The 21,146-nt window shown below is 40.4% G+C and overlaps 1 protein-coding gene across 1 annotated transcript in view; it reads right to left on the reverse strand.

Annotated features, from left to right (window-relative positions):
• Positions 1–1,360: 1,360 nt before the first annotated feature.
• Positions 1,361–21,146, reverse strand: part of FBLN1 (fibulin 1) — an 80,640-nt gene continuing 60,854 nt past the window's right edge. Inside the window, exon 17 of the mRNA XM_026090178.1 lies at positions 1,361–2,543. Within this exon, the coding sequence (XP_025945963.1) occupies positions 2,404–2,543 (140 nt within the window). The 3' untranslated portion in view covers positions 1,361–2,403. The remainder of the gene's footprint in view (positions 2,544–21,146) is intronic.

Here is a 21,146-nt window from a genome sequence, read left to right on the forward strand (position 1 = left end):
CATAGTGACCATGGCACTAAGTATTCACTGCAGTTTTATTAAATACAAAAAACATAAAATGAGCTACTGAATAAATGTTCTCATATGGCATCAGGACTATTTAAAAAGCTGGTTGTAATTCTCAAACATTATTTGGGACAGTGTAAGAAAACAGTTTTCCAGGAAGTAGTGGTAATCCTTTTTCTATGATATTTTTACTCAAAAATGCAGAGAGAAGAAGGGGAGAGGGGTGTGTGTGTGTGCGTGTGTGTGTGTGCGTGTGCGCACGCACGCGTGTGTGTGTGGTGGCAGTTTACTGAAAGGAGAAGCTTATAAATTAGTTTGTTCATCAGTTTGATCCTAAAATTAGATTTTTGCTGTCCTGAAGTTCTTTCCATTGCAACTAAATGCCACTTACAGAGGAAACAAATGATCATAAATTACAGTCTAGAAAATCAGATGGAAACAGTTTTTGTATTTTTGGTACTAAGGCTACCTACTTTTCCTGCACTGGCAAGAAAAAGAACTTTATGACTTAATGGGACTCTTCCTTCCTCATTTTCTTGGACTCTGTTTATGTAATATAATAAAACATTGGTTGTTATTTTCAATCTAAATTGAAATTACCTAGGTACAAGTGGCAAGTAATCCCTGAAATCAACAGTCTATCTTGTAATCTGGGGGGTTCCAAAATTTCCATCAGTTAGCTGACTGATGAAAGTCACCTGCTCCAAATATATCTGCTTCACAGCATTTCGCTCCTCAGTTATGGTAACTATTTAACGAACTCACAAGTCTTGTAGAGGTAGTCACTGACAGCACTGGACATGTTTTAGGCTCTCAGCAATTCCTGATGGCATCCTGAGCACAAGGTTATGGATGGGGTTGGGATGTTCTCTAAGTGGGGGAACCAAATACTGTCAATAAGGTATTCTTTACTCAAAACTGATTTATGAGAATGTGTTATAAACTCTTACTTTATAAAATGAAGATGTTGTAGGCAGAGAAGTTTACCTGCCACGGAGAACTGAATGAAGACTTCTGTACTTTACGTACATAGTAAAGTTGTTATGGTCTTTTATTTGCAATGGGGATTTATCAGAGAGGACAGTCGATCATCTCCACTTAATTAGTCTTATCCAAAGATGATTCAAGTCAAAGGAAAGATTCCCTTTAGCTTCAGGGGCTCTTGAACACAGGGATGAGACAAATGCCTAGAGCTAATAGTGAGTGACGGAATGGCAGACTGTTTGACTGGGGCATGTGTAATATATAAATATAATTAATTTGCATACAGGATATATATTTTTATACATTATACAGTTTTTGCGGTAAGCAGAAATCATAACATACTTCTGAGAATTTCCCATCTGGCTTTCTTTATTTCCCCATATCTTAACAGACGTAAGAAACTGAAACACAGAGCTATTTATTTTCTCTTCTGTAATAAAAAAGATACATTACTTTGATGCCCATAAAATACATTAAACATTCATTTATTTGTGAGAGTTTCATTATATTATTACATATGCCTTGGTTGGGTGCATAGGAAGTGTATAGTTTTAACATGCTAATTTTATTACCAAATTTAGAAAGGTATTGAGCTTTACTCTATAATAGGCAGGAGGTATAGCTCTAAGTTTCCCATGTATCGCTGAGTACAGATGTGATTAGAATGCAGGCAATACATCTTATCCGCATAACAGCTTAATTTCAGGGAGAGGTATTTGCTTAATTTGAATCAAACATAATTTTACAGTCAAACAGCAAGTACCAAAATGAGTATTTTTTTTTAATATGTGCAATCGTTGTTAGTCTCTTACTGCTTCCACTTCCTTTTGCACTCCTCTTGTAGCCATAGCTGAATGGCTCTTTTTAAATCTTCAGGCTGAACTTTTGTGAAGTGATTAGTAATTCTAGGTGCCTATGCACAGTTATCCTACTGGAGCCCCAAAGCGAATATTTGGCACTTTCTGACAAACTGCCTCCTTCAGAGTACTTTATATTGAGGGAAAATTACTAATCCCTATCAAACTTCTTCCCTCCAAAGATACCATATATTCATCCTAATGAACTCGGACATCTATTTGTTTCACATCCTCAGTCACTCTGGTTATTAGGCCAAAGAGCAATAGTTAAAAGCTGCCTAAACATTTAGAAAAGTTTTAAATTTCACTAGGCAGTTGAGCACTTTTACACACTACTTATTTATACACACAACTAAATCAGGCTCATTTAAATTTGCTCCATCCTATATCTAATCAACATAATAGCTTGTTATTGGTCTTAAACTATAAACCAAATATTTAAAAATGAAACAAAAAAAAACCACTATTGGGGTTTACAAACAAGTATATGACATAATATTTTGTGGTAATGATTTAGTTTGGAGTGGCTTCCTTCTCTGGGATTTTGAAAGCTCTCTTAGAACCAGTACTCAGAGACAAAGATGTGAACATTGACAATGTTGCGATGAGACACCACTCCCCCCATGACGTAGTTCATCTCCAGCTTCAGGATGGCATGGAAAGGTCCAACGATGGGCCTCACCTGGCGAACCACTCCTGTTGGGACGGAAAAAGGTGGCGGACGTTAATATGGGAATCGGAAGGGTTTGGAAATGCTACATCCTGTTTCATTTCAACAAGAATAAAACTCCCCTTCATTTGCAATGCAGGTGAAGGAATGTTATTTTATCTACTGTATCAGTAAATAGTTTGCAAGAAAGGCTACAAAATAAGAATGAAAGGGAACCCCTGAATTAAATTACCTTGCAGAAAATCTGATGCTCACTAATGCTCTCTGGGCCCTGACACCCTGCAGCCAAACAGCCGCTAAAGCCTCACACCTATGCAAGGAAAATCCATGGGAACTTTGCCACCGACTCCAAGCGGCACAGGATTGGTCTGTAACACGTTTGTATTTATTTTCAAGGTCTGTGCTGTTCTCAGCTCTAAACAGGCCAGGCAGCTGCAAACTACTCACATGTGAAAGGAGACAGCAGGTCAAAACCCTGCGCACCCGACGTTCGCCCAGGGGGGTCTCCCGGGCTTTCCCCGCTCAGGCGCTTCGCTTGGACAACTGACTGCCCCGGTGGGGCATCTGATTCCATAGGAAATATACAGTTTAAGAAAGGATTATTAGAGATGTATCCCATTTTGATGCTAGGGGTCATGTTTCAAAAGCAGGCAGTGCACAGTGCCCTTGTCTCGCAGCGGCTGTCTAAGAACAGGCTGGCTGCAGATCTGATGGGGGAGATAAACGTTTGCTTATGCAGCCTGTCAGCACCTTGTGCTAACGCAGTGATGACATTACAGTTTTGTCCTGTTTAAATACTGACTAATATCTTCAGCATGCCGTGAAATTGCAAACTTTTCACCACATTTACTTTGCTTGCCGTATTTGATGAATACACTTTTTAAGCATCCTTCCCCCTACAATTTTTATATATATATATATATATTTTTTTCTAGTTTTCTTGGCCACTCTCCTGCACCTTATAAAAATGACTGGTCTTGGCAGATGCTACACTGAAAAAGAAAAGCCTTGCTAAAATTGCCCTCCCTTTAGGGTAGCATCGAAAGCATTTTCCTAACAACACATCACATTATTGCAGGCACTGCCTTAACTGACAACCACGGAAACACACAGCATTGGAATCGCTCAATACTGGCAAGCTGTTTAACCCAGCCTGTTAATGTCCCATGCAGTGATCACTAAGCCTCCGATAGCAAAGGTTACTGTCTCCACTTAGCAATCCTTTTACAGCATTCTTCTCTCTTTCCTGGTCTGCTCAGTCTAGAAGTGGGACTGCAAATTGTGATTTGTTTCTGACACGATGCAATTCTACTCAAGGCAGTTTATGCTGCCCATTTAACTATACATTATGGCCATAGCAGTCAAAGCAATTAGTGATTTTCTTATTTGGGTACACTCTGCTAAAAGGCATTAAAAATAGAACATTTACTTTCAATGTGGAATGGACAAACACACTATAATCTATGTGGCAGTACTCTTCTACAGTTTTTTGCTGCAGTTTTAAAATCAAAACTAATAATGGTCTAAGAAGTGCATGCTACACATATTAAGACACTTATATTGAAGCAACAAATTGAAAGACTGTACAAAGAAACAGAATACTCTCACAATATTTACTTATCCAGACTGATGTGCCTGAATACAAGGAGATCCCTGCCAATGCCCTAGATGGTCCCAAAATAAATTTCAAAACACCAATAAAACAGAACCATTTCCCTTCCTTTCCTAAACAAATAAGAGGGCTTGTGTTACAGCAAGTATATAATACTGCAGCCATTCTAAATGTGCATCAATTTCCCTAGTGATCTGTGCAAAAAAGATTTTTTTTGAAATGTTCTGCTGGAGAAAAACTGGACAGGAACATGTAATTTTCAGCTCTTGGGAGATTTATTCTTTGAGAGCTTCCACTTCCATTTTTTGGTGACAACTGATAACATGGAAGAACTGATCTTTCTCCTCTGCCACGCTTAAGGACAAATGCGGATGGAAGTCATGCGATACCAGAGGTTCTCAGAGCTTGGGCCTGGCTGCGCTTTTATCCAATTCCCAGTGATCCTGTTAGAGTCACTGTAGGACTTGTCTGAGGGACACTGTTAAAGAATGCCCACTACAGTGTGTCACTGCTTTTTAATGGTACCTTACGTGTGTCTGATTCTCTAACATCTTGTGCCATTTCTGGCAGGTACTAGGGAGGTGTAACTATTCCAGGTCCAGACAAGGCAGCAGTGCCTTGCGCCTGCTCTCACATACAAGTGACTAAAGAAAAAAAACAGGAGACTCAGGCCCAGTACACGTGATTCACACATGTGGCCGAATGAATCAGCCGGTATCTCAAGAGCATTAACACACTGGATGATGCCACGTGTAATACTTCTGAATGGTTCCAAGGGAAGCAGATTCATCAGTCACTGCAGCATTTGCACAAACATGTTGTTCCACTATGGCTTTTGGCAGGCTAGTGCTGGGTCCAGATTTGCGGTCTGGCATCTTTCAGCACTTTGAGCCAAATATTAAGTACAAAAAACGTACTTTATAGTAGCAGGAATGTTACAATTTTTGAATGTACTGAAAAGTCAGGAAATGTAGAAATCAAGCAGCCACTTTCTGATCTCTTTTGTACCGGTGTAAATCCAGAGTAGCTGGATGGAGCCACTCAGAAATTACAGGGGGATATTACTGCAGATGGGGCTTTGGTCCTGGCTTCCTTAGCAGTACACCCTGTCCCATGAGTCACTCTAGGGGATGCCAGAAGAACAATGCTATAAGCGACCTGCAGAGTGCTCTGCAACACCCCCATCAGCTGGTGCTCTCTGGAAGCAAAGCTGCACACTGCATAGCTGGTAAACGGGGTGAGTTTCTTTCAGCAGGTTCCCCCAAATCCTTTTCCAACAAAATATGATGAAGGAGAATTAGATTTCAGCTAGGTTAATGTTTTGCGCAATAAAAGGCAGGTGAATCTATGCCTATATCAAAACAGGGTGAATCAGTGATAATAAATGAACAAAACCACCCTCCTGATAAGCAAATGCTGAAGCTTCAAGGGCATTATTCAGTACACCCACTGGTATGGTGGAGCTTTTACAGCTAAAATCGTTGGTCACTACTTTCCCACGTCTCCTGAGCTACATATATCATGTATAAGTCACACTAGCACAATACCGTGCTTCTACAGACTACACTACAGCTTCGGGGATGCCTCTGCTAATGTGTCTACAGCTCAATGACAAGAGTCAAAGGAGATTCTCACTGCTGTTGAATTCTGCATGCCTGGCAATCTCTAGTACCCATGTGGTCGCCTACCAGCAAATCCATGTGAGCCGTTATGCTGAAGCCTGATGTACTGCTTTGCACTCTTTGGTTCCTATTTTATGACCCAAACATAGATGTAACCCATGCAGAACTCTATATATCACAGCCCAGACAGACTGCCTTCCATCAGCTTAGGTTTGTTTGGTTCTGTTTTTTTCTTAACTGAACAGAGATGTTATTACCAATCTCAAATCCACCTGGGCATCTTCATGGTTTGCTGACCTTCTCCTGTCAGAAAGCGACGACAAAACTCTTCTCCTTCCTGCACACCCTGCCTTTACTGCACACAGGCTTTGTGCCAACCCTTTCCCATGTGCTGATGTCTGAGAGCAACAGGTTGAGGGACAGCAAGTTCTTGGATGTCACAGTCATTTCTGCAGTGATTGTTTGACCGTGGACAGAACTTTTAAAATTCTGTAATTAACACACTGAGTTTCTCTCTTGCCTTGTTTCTTCTCCTTTCATGTTCTGTATTTGGATTTTGTCCAAACAAAAGTATGTCACACAAAGGGGTTCTTCTTGTAAAGCATCACGTGTACCGAAGACTTTAACACAAATAATATATCATACTTATTTTCAAATGAGAATAATAACAACAACTGGTACCTTAGAGCCACTATCACTGGATTACTGAGGCTTTGCTTATCAAAGAAGATGGGATAAATAAGACAGCAAGGTTAATATTGTCAATCTTCCAAAGCCTTTCAGCAGAATTTCTGTTATTGTAATCAGATGCCACAGGTATTCCTTTGCTTGTCTATACCTCTTTAAGATATCATTACATTTCTCTCCTTTGAAATATGTGAGACCCTCAGGCAATTCACCTCTGTGTCTGGTTTCTGCTTGAATTTTTGCATTATTCAGCTGATTTGCTAATAAGCTCCATTTTGAACTTAGGAGAAACACTGCTGTTTTGTTACTGCATTAACCCATTCAGGATGACAAGGCAGAATTCCCTGTGTTATCCTACATTAGCTTTTGGTCTCCAGAAAGCCAGGCTCCTGACTCTGACTTCCATGCTAAGCTCACTGCCCTATATGCTGAAGAAGCACTTGCAAAGCCCTTTACAATGTCTCTTTTTTAAACTTTTTTCTTCGTTTTTTCCACCTCTAATCACAAAATCTGCAGAAATTACACTCACAGTGAATCTGGGTCATTTTGTTCCTTACCTCACTTGCAGAACCCTGCATTTGCATTTTCTCTAGAGAAAGTTCCTCTAACAGGCATCTAACAGTTTTGGGCAATGGTTTGCCAAAAAAACAAAGCAGAACCAAAGAGCATGAAGCTTATTTTCCCATTGCCACTAGAAAACGGTGTTTGGGGGCAGAGAGGATACTTTCTGATAGTTTTCTATTCCAGAAGTAAAGGCAGAAAGATTTTCCGTAGGGAGAGATCCTAGATTCTATTCAAATGTTTCAATCTGTAACACCATAAGAACACAGTACAGATATAACTTGCACCCCTTTAAAAGTACTGTTCCTTGAAAATAAATTCTCAGATAACCTAAACTTTTTTAGGGACCCCACAACATCAGGCAGGAACAGAGGCTAAAGGGAGAGGCAATAGGGGCTAGCTGGATATCGGGGATCTGTATCTGATGACTCCTGGAAGAGGGGAAGCGCTGAAGTAAACCTCCTCTTCTCTTACCTCCATATGCATATGCAGGTATAGGCATTTGTATACATATAAACAATCCAAACTACTGCCAAATCAGATGCTTTTCTTCCAGATAACCTGTGAGCTATGCACAGGAAAATACAGTAAACACAGTTATCGAAAATGTGATCAACCCCCTCAAACACATGCTGAGCTTAGGGTTAAGTAACCAGCACAAGACCTCTTTTACTTTTGCCATCTTCCCATCTTTTCCCCCATACAGAGGTTACATCTATATGATTTTATTCTGGTCATCAGGTGCCAAAAGAGAGTTACAGAACTACCTTTTTTCTTCTTCCTTTATGCTCATATCACACAGTCTCCTTTGTGTGATTCTTCTCAGCTGGCAAGTTAAAAAGAGACATGTGGCTTTTTGCTATCAGCTGAATCCAAAAGCATTCCCGCCTTTTCATTAATGTAAGACTTCACACTTCGCATTACAGACAGGTACTAGTTTAGCCAAATTTTCTGGGAACAAGCAACTTATTTAGAAAAGTTGCTAATAATTTTTACTATACTGTTTAACTGTATGATTTGTGGTCAGCTAAAAAAATAAACTTGAGAAAGACTGGTGTGGAGTTACTGAGGGAGTATGAAGTGATGAAAAGAACAATCCACTTTTCTGAATCTTTAATCTACAGTGAGTGCATTAATCCAGTCCTATGCAGAACAAAGCACATCTTTCAGTTCGTTCTGAGATCTATTTTAAAGAAGCACTCTGTAAAGAGTATCTAAAAAAACAAGAATGGGATGTATATTTGAAATACCAAAGCAGACAAACAAGCCTGAGCATAGCTCATTGTTCACTTTTTCAAAATAAGCACACACTGCTATTAAATTCTTGTGTGTTACTATCCTGGTCATGCATTGTTAAAATTGACTTCTATAAACCAGAAACTAACAGGACTATTGAGAATTATTCTTCATTCCCTCTACTGGAAGCAGAACTAGAACCCATGTGCTATTGACCATAAAAAAGTGAGAATATTTTGCATCAGTTAGATGCAACTGCAATTTGAAATATGAAGTATTGTACGAACTATCGTGTGGACTATGGCTCCAAAAGAATGTTAATACTGGCTCCACTGTAAAATACAGAGCGCAAAGAGTCTAATGACTACCAGTTAAAGGTGACTGACTAATAGCACTAATTGTCACCATATAATAGCACATTCTCCTGAAGAAACCTCCTGTAATTTTTTTCAAAAGGGAAACATATTGTGAATGGTCTTCAGCCTTCACTTACAATCAGATCTGTAGACTCATAGCCCGAGGATCAGGAAATTTAGGAGGAAAAGTGATTCACCTGGGCTTTTATGCACCTCACTTCGAATTTCATTTATGTATGTCATGAGGAATAGGAATGACTGTATTACTACCAAATTATCACATGCTTTGCATGAGAAAGCTACACATTTTTCAACCCATTATGTATTCCTGCATCTCAGCTGTTAAGTTCCATATCCAGCTCAGCTGCTTTTCGACACTGCTCTCCTGCCTTCCTTGCTGGCTTGTACTTGGTTAGAAAATGTCTGGGGATCTCAGAGCTAGACAGCCAGTGAAACAGGCTGTGCATCAGGGGCAAAGAAATGTCATCACACAAAAGTATTACCAAGACAGCCCTAGGAGATTCTTTAGCTTTCCTCAATGAAAATAAAAAACACTGCAATTAACAGAGGAATAGCTTAATTCTTGTTCCCATTTAATGTTGAAATTGCCAAAGCAGTCTATCGCCCTGATGGATTGACTGATGATAATATTGGGTGGATAAGATTCTTGGAGTCAGTGACTGTAGCTGTAACATCTCAGAGGCATCAAAATTACTAAAGAGCCTAGTAATATGAGATGTTCAGGCAATTGGAAAGTTTAGGGCTAGGAAAATGAACATAGCAGTGGCTATGTGAAAAGGCAGAGTTGATAGGATCATTCCAGAAATGAGCAAGAGGAAAAAAAAACAGTCATGAGTAAATGCTTTCTTGGATTAAACCATAGACAATGGGTTGCAAGTTAGGCTTGAATACCAGACTATCTCAGCCTACAACATGTAAATACATATCTATAATTTGAAGCCAAAACTATGTAGCCAAATTGTTTTCTGGCTCTGTAGACCTCAACTCAAAGAAGCCACGTTAAGATTCATACGGAAAAAGGTATTTCTTTTTCAATATTCATTCCAAATATACAAAGTTCACCAATATGGTTGAAAGACAATTCACATCCTGGTCACAGATACAAAATATGTATTTTTAGGCTATTTCATCCAGGTTGTTTCTGTCAAAAGCTTTGGGGCATATGTTAAAGTTTAATTAAATTCCTCTCCTAAATGCTGCTCTTTATTTCAAAAGGTTATGCCAAAGTAATGATTTTGTGTGGTTAAATTACTTCTGCCAGCATAATTACTAGAGTACTTACTGACCTATACCATGCCAGGGTAGAGAGGAAGTGAATCAACTGTTGGATAATTTCTTAAAGTATCCTCACTTTGAAAAATACAATGCTTCAAAGGTTAACATGGGAGGGAATGTCTTACTGCATTTTGTAGAGTGAAGTATTTTTTACTTTCATAGCAATCCAGTCATGTCTTGGCTTCATCACCACCACACTCAGAACCTGAATCACAGAATAAGTGAGGTGGGAAGGGGCCCTGGAGATCCAACCCCCCTGCTCAAAGAAGGGTCAACACCAGCAGGTTGCTCAGGGCCGTGTCCAGTTGGGTTTTGAATATCTCCAGGGATGGAGACTCCACCAGATCACTGTTCCACTGTTCAATCGCCTTTACAATAAAAAACAAATTTTCTTACGTTTAGATGGAATTTCCTGTATATCAGTCTGTGCCCATTGCCTCTTGTCCTTTCACTGGGTACCCCTGAGAAGAGTCTGGCTCTGTCTTCTTCTATTCCCTCCCATCAGGTGTTTATACACATTGATCAGGTTCCCTCCAAGCCTTCTCTTCTCCAGGCTTAACAGTCCCAGCTCTCTCTGTCTCTCTTCATATGAGAGATACTCCAGCCCCTTAATCATCTTTGTGACCCTTTTCTGGACTTGCTACAATATGTCCATGTCTTTCTTGTACTGGGGAGGCCAGAGCTGGAACCATCACTACAGATGTGTCACACTAGTGCTGAGCAGATGGAAAGGATCACCTCCCTTGACCTGCTGGCAATGTTTTTCCTAATGCAACCCCGGATGCTGTTGGCCTTCTTTGCCACAAGGGCACATTGCTTCTCCATGAGGTCAGCTTGCCCACCAGGACCCCCTTTTCTGCAAAGCTGCTTTCCTGCCAGTCAGTTGCCAGCATGTACTGGTACATGGGGTTATTAATCTGCAGGTGTATTTCCCTTTGTTGAACTTCACAAGATTCCTGTCAGCCCATTTCTCCAGCCTGTTGAGGAATGGCAGCACAACTGTCTGGTGTTTCGACCATTCCTCCTAGTTTTGTATCAACTGCAAATTTGTTGAGGGGGCACTCCGTCCCATCATACCAGGTCATTAATGAAGATGTTAAGCAGCCTTGGCCCCAGTATTGACCTCTGGGATACACCATCAGTGACTGGCCTCCAGTTGGACTTCATGTTACAGTTCAGCCAGTTTTCAGTCCACCTCTCTGTCCACTTATCCACACTTCATCAGTTTGTTTACGAGGATGTTATGGGAGACAGTGTCAAAAACCTTGCTAAAGTCAAGATAAACAACATCCCCTACTCTCATCCACCAAGCCAATCCTCTCATCGTAGAGGGCTATCAGATATGTTAAGCATGATTTCCCCTTCATAAATCCATGCTGACTACTCCCAATCACCTTCTTGTCCTTAATATGTTTAGAAATGGTTTACAGGAGGATTTGCTCCTTTACCTTCCCAAGGATCAAGGTTAGGCTGCCAAACCTGCAGTTCCCTGAACCCTCCTTGCCCTTCTTGAAGATAGGAGTGACCTTTGTTTTTCTTACAGTCCTCTGGAATCTCCCCTGACCACCATGACCCTTCAAAGATAATTGACAATGGCCTTGCAATGCCATCAGCCAGCTCCCTCAGCACTCATGGGTGAAACCTATCATGTCCCATGGACTTGTGTATGTCCAGTTTGTTTAAATGTTCCCTTACATGATCCTTCTCTACCGAGGGTGAGTCTGGGGACTCTCCCACTGCTCTCAAAGACCCAGGATTCCTGAAGGCCCGTCTTTACCTCAGTAAAGACTGAGGTGAAGAAGGCAATGAATACTTCGGCCTGCTCCATGTGCTTTGTCACCAGATCCACTGCCCCCTTCAGCAGTGGGCCCACATTTTCTGTAGTCTTCATTTTGTTGCTGACATACCTGTAGCAGCCCTTCTTGTTGCCCTTCATGGCCCTCACCAGATTCAACTGCAGGTGGGCTTTGGCTTTCCTAGCCCCATCGCTCCACATTCGGACAGTGTCTCTATACGCATCCTGGGTCACCTGTCCCCGCTTCCACCTCTTGTATGCTTCCTTTTTATGTCTGAGTTTTGTCAAGAGCTCCTTGTTCATCCATGCAGGCTTCCCGCCACCTTTGCTTCACTTTCTGCACATAGGGAAGGACCATTCTTGAGGTTGGAGGAGGTGATCCTTGAAAATCAGTCAGCTTTCCTGGACCCCTCTCTTTTCCAGGACCATGTCCTATTACATTCCTGTAATGCCAGCTAACACTGCAGAGAACATGAAGGAATGGGGAGCTGTGCCTCCAAAGGCAGTCTCACAGGCATTATGATCCTCCAGTTCTCTCTAGTTCATGACTGTGCCTAAAGGCACAATCTAGCTGTCAGATTGCAGGCATTTCCCAGAATCCCAGATGTCTGCTGACTTAAGAAAGTTAATGCACACCTCAGATTCTTCCATCTTTCAAAGGCTAAATAGTCCTTTTCATTTTCTCTTTTTTTGTGTGAAAGCCATCTATATTTCTCTCAATTATTTGTGACAATAACAATGTAGGCTCCTGCTACGTTGTGCTCTATAGTTACTGAGATAATCATCTGTTTTATTAATAAGCAGCTGTTCTTTGGAAAATGAAATATTTCTTGGTAATCATCACTGCAGGCATCAAGCCATACGCAGAAAAATAGCTTCTGAAGATATCATTAATCCTTGAGCTGCCACGCCTGACAAACATAAATATGGTTAAAGGATTCAGAAAACTCATTAATCAAAATACAAGAACTGAAATAGATTTTCTCTTGCTTTGAAGTGTATTGCCTTCATAACATTGTGAATTAGGCCTTCATTCAAGTTTGATGGTGAACATTCTCACAAAATAATAGATTTGGAGAATCAAGTTGAGAGTTGGCTGTTAACAAGGATTCCATGCTGATGCAGGACTGCTTTACAGGAATGCAGCTGTCTATACATATCTTACCTGAAGTATCTGGGACCAAGATTTTGAAAAGCATGTGCTTTTCAAACATCAGCGTCCCAGATCTTTACTCAGATTCCTAAGAAAATGGCCTTATTTTTAAGTATTGAGCAAGAAAGTGCTTATAAAAGTCTTTAGAAGTCAGCTTTGATACACACATTTACACTTTCACAATCTACTTGATGCTCAGGGTGCATTTTCATAGTTGGTTTAAACTGATCAAAAATAGTAGTCCTGTGCTATTCCCCACCCCTTCCCTTAGATCAACACCTGAAATAAAAAAATAAACAAAAATGAAGTGTGGCCGCACAAGCACTAATACTGACAACAGAGAAAGGGCTGGAATGCTTGTCCAGGAGTGGGCAGGATAGGGGGTGCCCTTTAGAGCACCAACAGAGCCCCAGATCACTTCATACAAACCCAGCGCTCCCTATCAGGGGACAGAAAGGCAAAGGTGATTTAGGTGCCGTACCAGCATGTATTGCACCAGTGGTGCAACACAGGACTTCTAATGACTTGCCGCTGCTTTGACCACAGAGGCATGTTATCTCAGGAAAAGGCAAAAATGCCATAGCCTATATCCCCAGTCCACTTCAACAACTTCTGTACTGTGTAGCTCAGAGATATACTGTATCCTTTTCTGAGGAATGTAAAAGATGATCAGAGGTAGTGCAAGACATCGCTCAAAAAAAAAAAAGAATAGTATACTATATAGAAGGGCCTATGGCCATTTACAACCTTACCGCTCATTTCTCTAACATGCTGACAATATCTACTGATCATAGTAATTATTTATAAACCATGTAAAGACAAAGCTCTTATTTAAGGTTTCCCCAAACAATTGTGTCTAAAACTCTCCAGGTACTCATAGTCTCTGAAGTTTTCATCTAGGGTGCAGTACAGATTTTAATTTAATTTGTAAAGTTTAGCTAAAACTGCTTGAATCTGCTCCTCTTTCACCTTTTCTTTCACTTCCAAAGAAAGGAAAAAAGAAAATGGCAACTACAGTACAGGAGTTACATTTCAGCATGTTCCCAATGAAAAAGGATCTTTCTGATTAGCCTTATTCAAAAGGTTAGCAATTTGGGGGTCAATTTATAATAAATTCAATCCTTCAACTGCTCACAAAGTTTAATATCATTAACACTTGGGTTTCTTTAGAAAGCTTTGATTGCTGAGATGCATCAAATAAAGAGGCAATAAAGAGGCCTCATGGTATTAATACATTTTTTGGCCAGAAACAAATGGTAAATATTTTCAAAGCTATTATCTGTCATGTTGGATCATATGGAGCCTTGGTATTACGAAAGAATTAAAAACAACCTTTGATTTTACTGAGGTTTGGCTAGTTTACAAATACTATGATCTTTATTAAGGATACCGAATAACTTCAGAGAGATGTGCTCTTATCTTGGTTTGGCAAACTTGAAGTACTTTTAGATCTCTGGTTTGCCTTCCAGCCAAACCTCACAATGGGTTTTAATGTTGACAATGCTGTGAAATCACTCATGCCTAAAATGTAATAACTGCACTTGAAGTAGCCTCATTAAAAAATAGTTTCCACCATATATATTTTAATTCTTCCTATTGACCTTTAAGAATGTAACCTAAAATACTGTGTATTTTAAGTATCCCATGTATTACAAAAACAGGTGGAAAAACTCCAAGGCTGTATGTCCAAAATGTTCAAAATCATATATATCAGCTTCCTGATAGTTTACTCCCACTATCTGTTATTTATGCAGGATTTGGTGCCCATTACAGTAATATCCAAGTGCTTATTGTACATGCAATTACTCCATTTAGCGAGAGTGGCTTAGTTTACCCTACCTGTCCCGCTACCCCATTATTCAGTTTCAGCCAAGCTTTGATACAGTAGCATATCCTTGACATGGGGGCAATTAATTATTATAACCCTAAGCATTTCCTGGCAATGAGCCACATTATGGCACACAGCATGATATGGCTCTGCAATTCAATTTACCAAGGAAGAAAAAGTACCTAATCCCAAGGATTTGACATGAAAGCCCTTACACAGCTACTCAGTCATCAGCTAGAGGCGACAGCTCTGGGGGTATTGTTAGCAGAACTTCTGATGAAGGAAGCTTTCTGAATCTTAATGTGTGTTAATCCCTGATGAAATTCTCAAAATAAGGCTGAAGTAAGGGGTCATTTCACCACATTTGACCCCTTCAAAAATAAAGACGTTTTATTTTAAGCGAGCCATGCATCTGTGCATCGTACTGGGAAAGATTTACGATATGCCTTGAGTCTCTTATCTTCTGTCTCCAGTTTTTATAAGGTGTAGACACTACTGCAGGAATGAAATGCCTGCTACAGACACACAAATGCAGGAGCAGCCGCAGAAGCAGCTGAACAAGTGACACAAATATTTCACACTTGGAGATCCTCAGATGAAAAGGTCTCTGACTACACTCTAACAGGGGCACAGCACCTCACTAGGCTGAATTCCCTCAGACATATTCTGGGACCCTTTGCATTTCAGAGGAATTGGCATAGTGTTTTTCTTAGTGTACTGGGTTCCAAATTTGGCTACTTTTGCTCATTTATGTAATATCTCAGCCCATTGTTTAAAATTAATTCCAAAAAATGCACACTACGTAATCTGAACCAACGACCTTCAGCAGTCCTACTAGCTGTTCCTTGACTCAGGCAATTTCTCTCCCAAGCTGGCAGGTTTTAGACTTCACGCTACACTTCACAAAACTTCATCAGAGTTGCAGTGTGATTTATTTGTCTGCTGGCTTTATGGAAACTGTAACCGAAGGTGGTCTGCCTGAATGTTTTTGTGATATGTTACATCTTCCTAGCTATGGGGTGAGATGAATATTAATCAATGAAGAGTGTTTGATTAACCAGGTACTTGCAATGTGCTAGAATGAAATTTGGCATTAGGGACACTATTTTGCTCAAGCAGGAGACTCATTCTCACCAGAAAAGCACCTTGAGCTTTTCTCAGATATGAAATGAAAATTTACCTCCTGCTGGAGTTGCTTGTTTGCTTCCAGAAGAGCTCTCCAGCCTGACTTTTTTTTTCTGGAGGGGAGGGAGGGTAGTGAAAGATTTGACTACTGAACAGTGCAGTCAGCAGTGTCCCGAAAGGGCAGGTTCAGGCAATAAATCTAGGATCCAGTTTACCAAATAGCTTCTGGGCACCCTAGTCTCAAATGTGTAGCTACTAATTTCAGTGGGGCAACCTGACATAGAAAAAAACCCCAAGATATTCTTTGCGGAGGGGCTCCTCCTGTGAAAGGAGCAAGCCTGGATGAAAGTGGAACAAAGATATTGAAAGGGACTGTCTTCTTTAATATGAGGCTGGAAGAGCCTGTTGAAAAACCTGCTGAATTATGTCATTGCTCTGTGTGCTCACTGTGAATGACTGGACAGGGCAAGTTTTGTCTGGCCAGACACCATTGTTGTTCCATGCTAATGACATTGTAGTCCCGACAAAAGATGGCTATTGTTGCTTACTTTGGAGTAATAGTGCCCCAAGGGGAGATAAAGTACGTGCTGAAATCCTCACCCCTGTAAACGAGGGAGCTCTCCTGGATGCCCTGACTCTGCCTACACCAAGGCTCTGTTTCACCACAGAAAAGCAGTTGTAAGTGAGCTGATACTTTCAGCATCACAGCCATGCCAAAAATCCCAAATCAGTCCTGGGATCTCATTGTGCTAAACACTGTACGAATGTACAGTAAGAGCCAGCCAGCTTCTGGCCCAAAGATAAAGAGACTAAAGAAACAAAGCATCAAGGAGAAGCACAGAGAAATGTGAAGTTACTTGCCCAGCATTGCAGACTGGGCCCGGTGACAGAGTCCAGACCCAATCTTTTGCAATCCAGTGCCCCTGAACTTAATGTCAAACCATACACACATTTGTGGGGTGGACTGAGAACAGATTTTGCCCTAACTGGGGATGGCAGAACTACCTGTGTGCTAAGGATAGGATTTCACCAAAGGTCAAGTCCAGTCTCCTTCTGCCACCCATAACAAATATGGGATCCCACACTTCCTTATGCCACCTGTTTTTGTTTATTTTTTGCCCATTTTCTAAAAGTCTGTGTTCGGCCTCTGGAATATATTAACCAATAATGATACTTTAGTAGAAACTAGAATACTAATAAATGCAGTGTTAGGTCATCAGTAGTTCAAATACTTTCTGTAACGGTTCAAAAGTAACTTCATGAACTATCACTGCCCATAGAAGAGCCTTGAAAGACAGGACAGAGATAGTAAGGAAATCCTTGGAAATGCAACTGGGACCACTGGTGTTACATTTGCTATAGAAACAGCACATGAAGAATTCAAATGATGGCTGTTACAGTAAATTCAATTTCCTGAAATAATCAGCTTCAGCAAACAGTAAGATATGTTTGCATTGGGCACAAAAATTTTTCCTGGATCCATTTGCAAGGTGAAAGACCAACACAGTAATACAATTTATAAGAGATATATAAGAGATTTGAAAAATATGAATGTCTATATATAACAGTAACAATGGAGGGCAGTAGCCCACATCTGTGGAATTACAAGCAACTACTGAAATCAGTGTATTCAAGCACCAGCACAACACCCCTAATACTCAGTAGGTACAACTGAAATTTTGTAATTGCATTGGCTCAGGATGTTTTTGCTAAGAATAGTATCATTCTGCTTAATAGGCAAGAATATATGGTTAGGTTAGTACCAAGTTCTCTGTGGAAGATTTCAGCCTCTCAATACTACTTTTAGTGGCATTAAGAAATTGTAAAACCTTCCTGGATTTTACCAGACGATGAGGTGGTATTATAGTCAACTAAGGTAATGAATGCATAGCTGAGGGGGAAAATGCTTTATAGTACCTGATAATACCTTAGGCATTAATAGAGCATTTTTGTACAAGCTGAAAATGCATTCTTCATTTTTCACTGACAGCTGGTTAAAACAGGAATGCAGTGAAAAGTCTATAAAAGCTTTTTTAAAAAAAGGATAGGTCTGCACTTCTGTTTTTCTCCCTCCCATGCTAAGAAATGATGTGCAGTTGTTAACAGTATCTTCTGGATTCAATGCCACCTTGAACTGCAACCACAGCGGGCAACAGGTTTTTGAACCAGGAAAAATGGGGTGTGGCATCCTTCAGTAATACAACTGAGTAGCAATATTGGAGACAACTCTGTACAACTCTCTTTTTCTGCAGGTGCATAGAGTCTGTGCACTGCCACTCCAGAGGGTTGAGTTCCATTCTTTCTATTCCATTGGATGCTGCTTTCTGTAGGTCTAGATAGCCAGTTTCTGGAGTCTGTGCTCATTTCTTTTGGCTCCTCCACTTTTGGCACTGCTGCTTATTGATTCCTGTTTGACATATGCTCTTTCCTTGCCTCTTTCTTCTCCTACCTTTATGGTTGCTCCTCCTACATCTCCTTTGGGAGATCTTGTTCCTTCCCCTGGGGCAGCTCTTTCCTCTGTTTCTAGTTTCTTCTTTTTCCTTCCTCACAACCTGCTCCTACACATTCTCCTCTCCTCCTGTGACCTCAGCTACTATCTCTCCATCAGCAAGTCACAAACCAACTGCTAGCTGATCAGTCATTCTCCATCCAGTCCTACACATTTCTTAGTTTCACCAACATCTTCTTCTTGATGTCTCAGAGTCAGCTTAAATGGATAATGGCTAAAACTGATGACCTGACTCTCTTCGGTCCTCAATTCTCTACCTATGCTGAAGTTCTCCCTTTCCTACTAAGACTCCATTTTTGATAGCTCCTCTTTCTCTATAAACCATTGCCAAAGAAAGCTGCACTTTATCACTCTATTCAGTGTTACACTTTTGAGAGCCTCTTGTTCCTTTCCATTCACACAGACAAAGCTTAGGCACAGGTCCTTCTTAAGGCATGATCTCTCTTCTTCATGTTGCGACAACCCATTTTATTAATGAAGGACTCCCTGCAAGACCATCTTCATCGTCTACTGATCTGTCCTTTCTCCCTCTCTTTTCCTAATGCTCCCTCCTTTCTTTGAATCCATTCATTGCTTTCCTCTGCCCTGTGACACCAAATGAAGGCTGGTCTGCTAGGCTTCTTATGCCACATCCCTACATTTCTTATGTTCTTATAACTTACTGGGATAACCGGTAATCTTTTTTATACCATCTATGGACTTCCTCTCTTTTCCACCCTTTCTATAAAGTCTTCCCCTTTCTTCCCAAGGTGGACTCTCTTTGTGAACTCCCGTGGACTAGAATCCTACCTTATTTATTTGTTTTGGAAACTTCCCAGCACTTTTTGGGGAACACCTAACATTCTGATTCTTAATGAAAAGAAGAACAATATTAGGATGAGAGCAACAGAACTGCTGCTGGCAGAATTATTTGCAATCCTAATTTCACACATACAACACTCTGTCCTGAATCTCTGCCCCTTCAGGTAATATCAGCTGGGTTTTCGTTTTGTTTTTCCTCTTCCAATTGTGCTGCAGGCAGTTTGCTTTGCAGCTTCCATCCATTAATCTCAAAGTACTTTTACATACAGGAATTAATTAAGACTCACACATACAGGGATTAATTAAGACAGTAATAGGCATGTTTTATCGTCTCCACGTTACACATGGGGGAACTGAGGTGAAGAAACAGTTGCCCAACTCTTTTGGAGGGCTGGGAATCTAGTTAGCCATAAATCAAATCCTCTCAACCTGGTATGTAAAAATATCCTTTCTCTCCAAAACGTTGTGAAGTATATATCCACTTTACCAAGTAAAGTGCCATTGACATACAGTCCTATTATTCAAAATGGGAACGCTTCACTCAGGCAAATGCCTTGACCAGTCACATTTTTAAACACATCCTTCTTTATTATTTCAGGCAAAAGGAAGCACACAGCAAGAGAAGCAAACTACTGTAACTACTGTGGGATCTGATAACATTTATACTCTTTAAAAGAATCAACTCAATACCTGTAATCTGTAATTTTATAATCCCACTTTAACAGACTCTCCCTCTTCCTCAGCATTCACATGTATACTTCAGTTTGATAAAGAAAGAAATATAAACCTCATGACATCATTTTTATCTGCAGCGCACAAAAGCTTCACACAGCTGACACTGTAGTATCATGCTTCTGAAATGCAACAGTGCCACCTTCAGTTCACACTAAATATGGCTTGCACACAAAACCTCAGTGTGGAAGAAGCACGAGGATTTTTCCTGTCATCCAGAAAAGTCTTGATAGAAAGCACAAAAGCACACATATAAACCTGAGCAGAACCTGGACATTCACACACTGAAGCGCAAATGTTCACACAGAATGGCAGTGCTTTATTTTCACAAATGAACATCAACAAAGAGCAATTAAATACTACTTTCCAATAGACCTGCCCTGGCATATTCATAGTCTTGAGTACAAGAATCACAGAATATTCCCCTGCCACTGCACCAGCAACTCACATGTGGGCAGAGCAGCCTCTTTCTTGGGATCCTCATATAATTTGCCAACAACGCCTGGGTACGCTGTGTCCCAGAGTGAGAGCCAAACTACAGTATATCCGCTGTACTACAGCTATACTACATACACAATCTACACTCCACACTGCATACAGTAGGCACTGTACTCTGCAACAAGGCTCTGCTCTGAAAGGAGCCTACCAGAAGACACAACCCCAGGTTGCGTTGCAGCCCCTCCATGGTGTGTGATGAGGTGCATGTCTAGCACATGACCCGTATACACAGGTATACTCCCTGCCATGTCTCCTGCCTGCCAAATTGAGACTAAATTGAATGTGTATGTTACATTCTGTTGTGCAAGTTTCTTCTAAACCACAGCATTTGACAGATCCCTTTTACCCCCAACAGAAAGAGATAGTTACTTAAAACTGAACTAGCCTGTCATTTAATATTAAAACAGAAAACAGTTTCAGTAAATTCAGTCTTGCTTTAAAGGTTTGATTATTATCCAAAAATTTGATGCCATGATGTTTAAACAAGAATAGTTAACTAAATTTACAGTCTCCTTGCTGTCAGACTCCAGATTTTATATTTGGTTTGATTATAATGGCAAAACCCCAATTTGTATATGTAATTAGAGCCAAATCTAAAAAAAGTTAATGTATATCACAAATTAAAGTTGAAGACTCTGGTATTTTGAATGAAAAATAAGTGATATCAGTTCAGATGAGACATATCTGACTGGAAAGGGAGAATATTAAACCAATACAGGCTTGAAAATCAAGAGGTAAAAGAATTACCTGAGATAATTTCTTTGACCTTGTTCTACAATATTATTGAGACAAAAAGTGTCTACTGTAAACATAGAGCA

This window comes from Apteryx rowi, unplaced genomic scaffold (assembly GCF_003343035.1).
Source record: "Apteryx rowi isolate R43461 unplaced genomic scaffold, aptRow1 scaffold_852, whole genome shotgun sequence".
Lineage (NCBI taxonomy): Eukaryota > Metazoa > Chordata > Aves > Apterygiformes > Apterygidae > Apteryx > Apteryx rowi.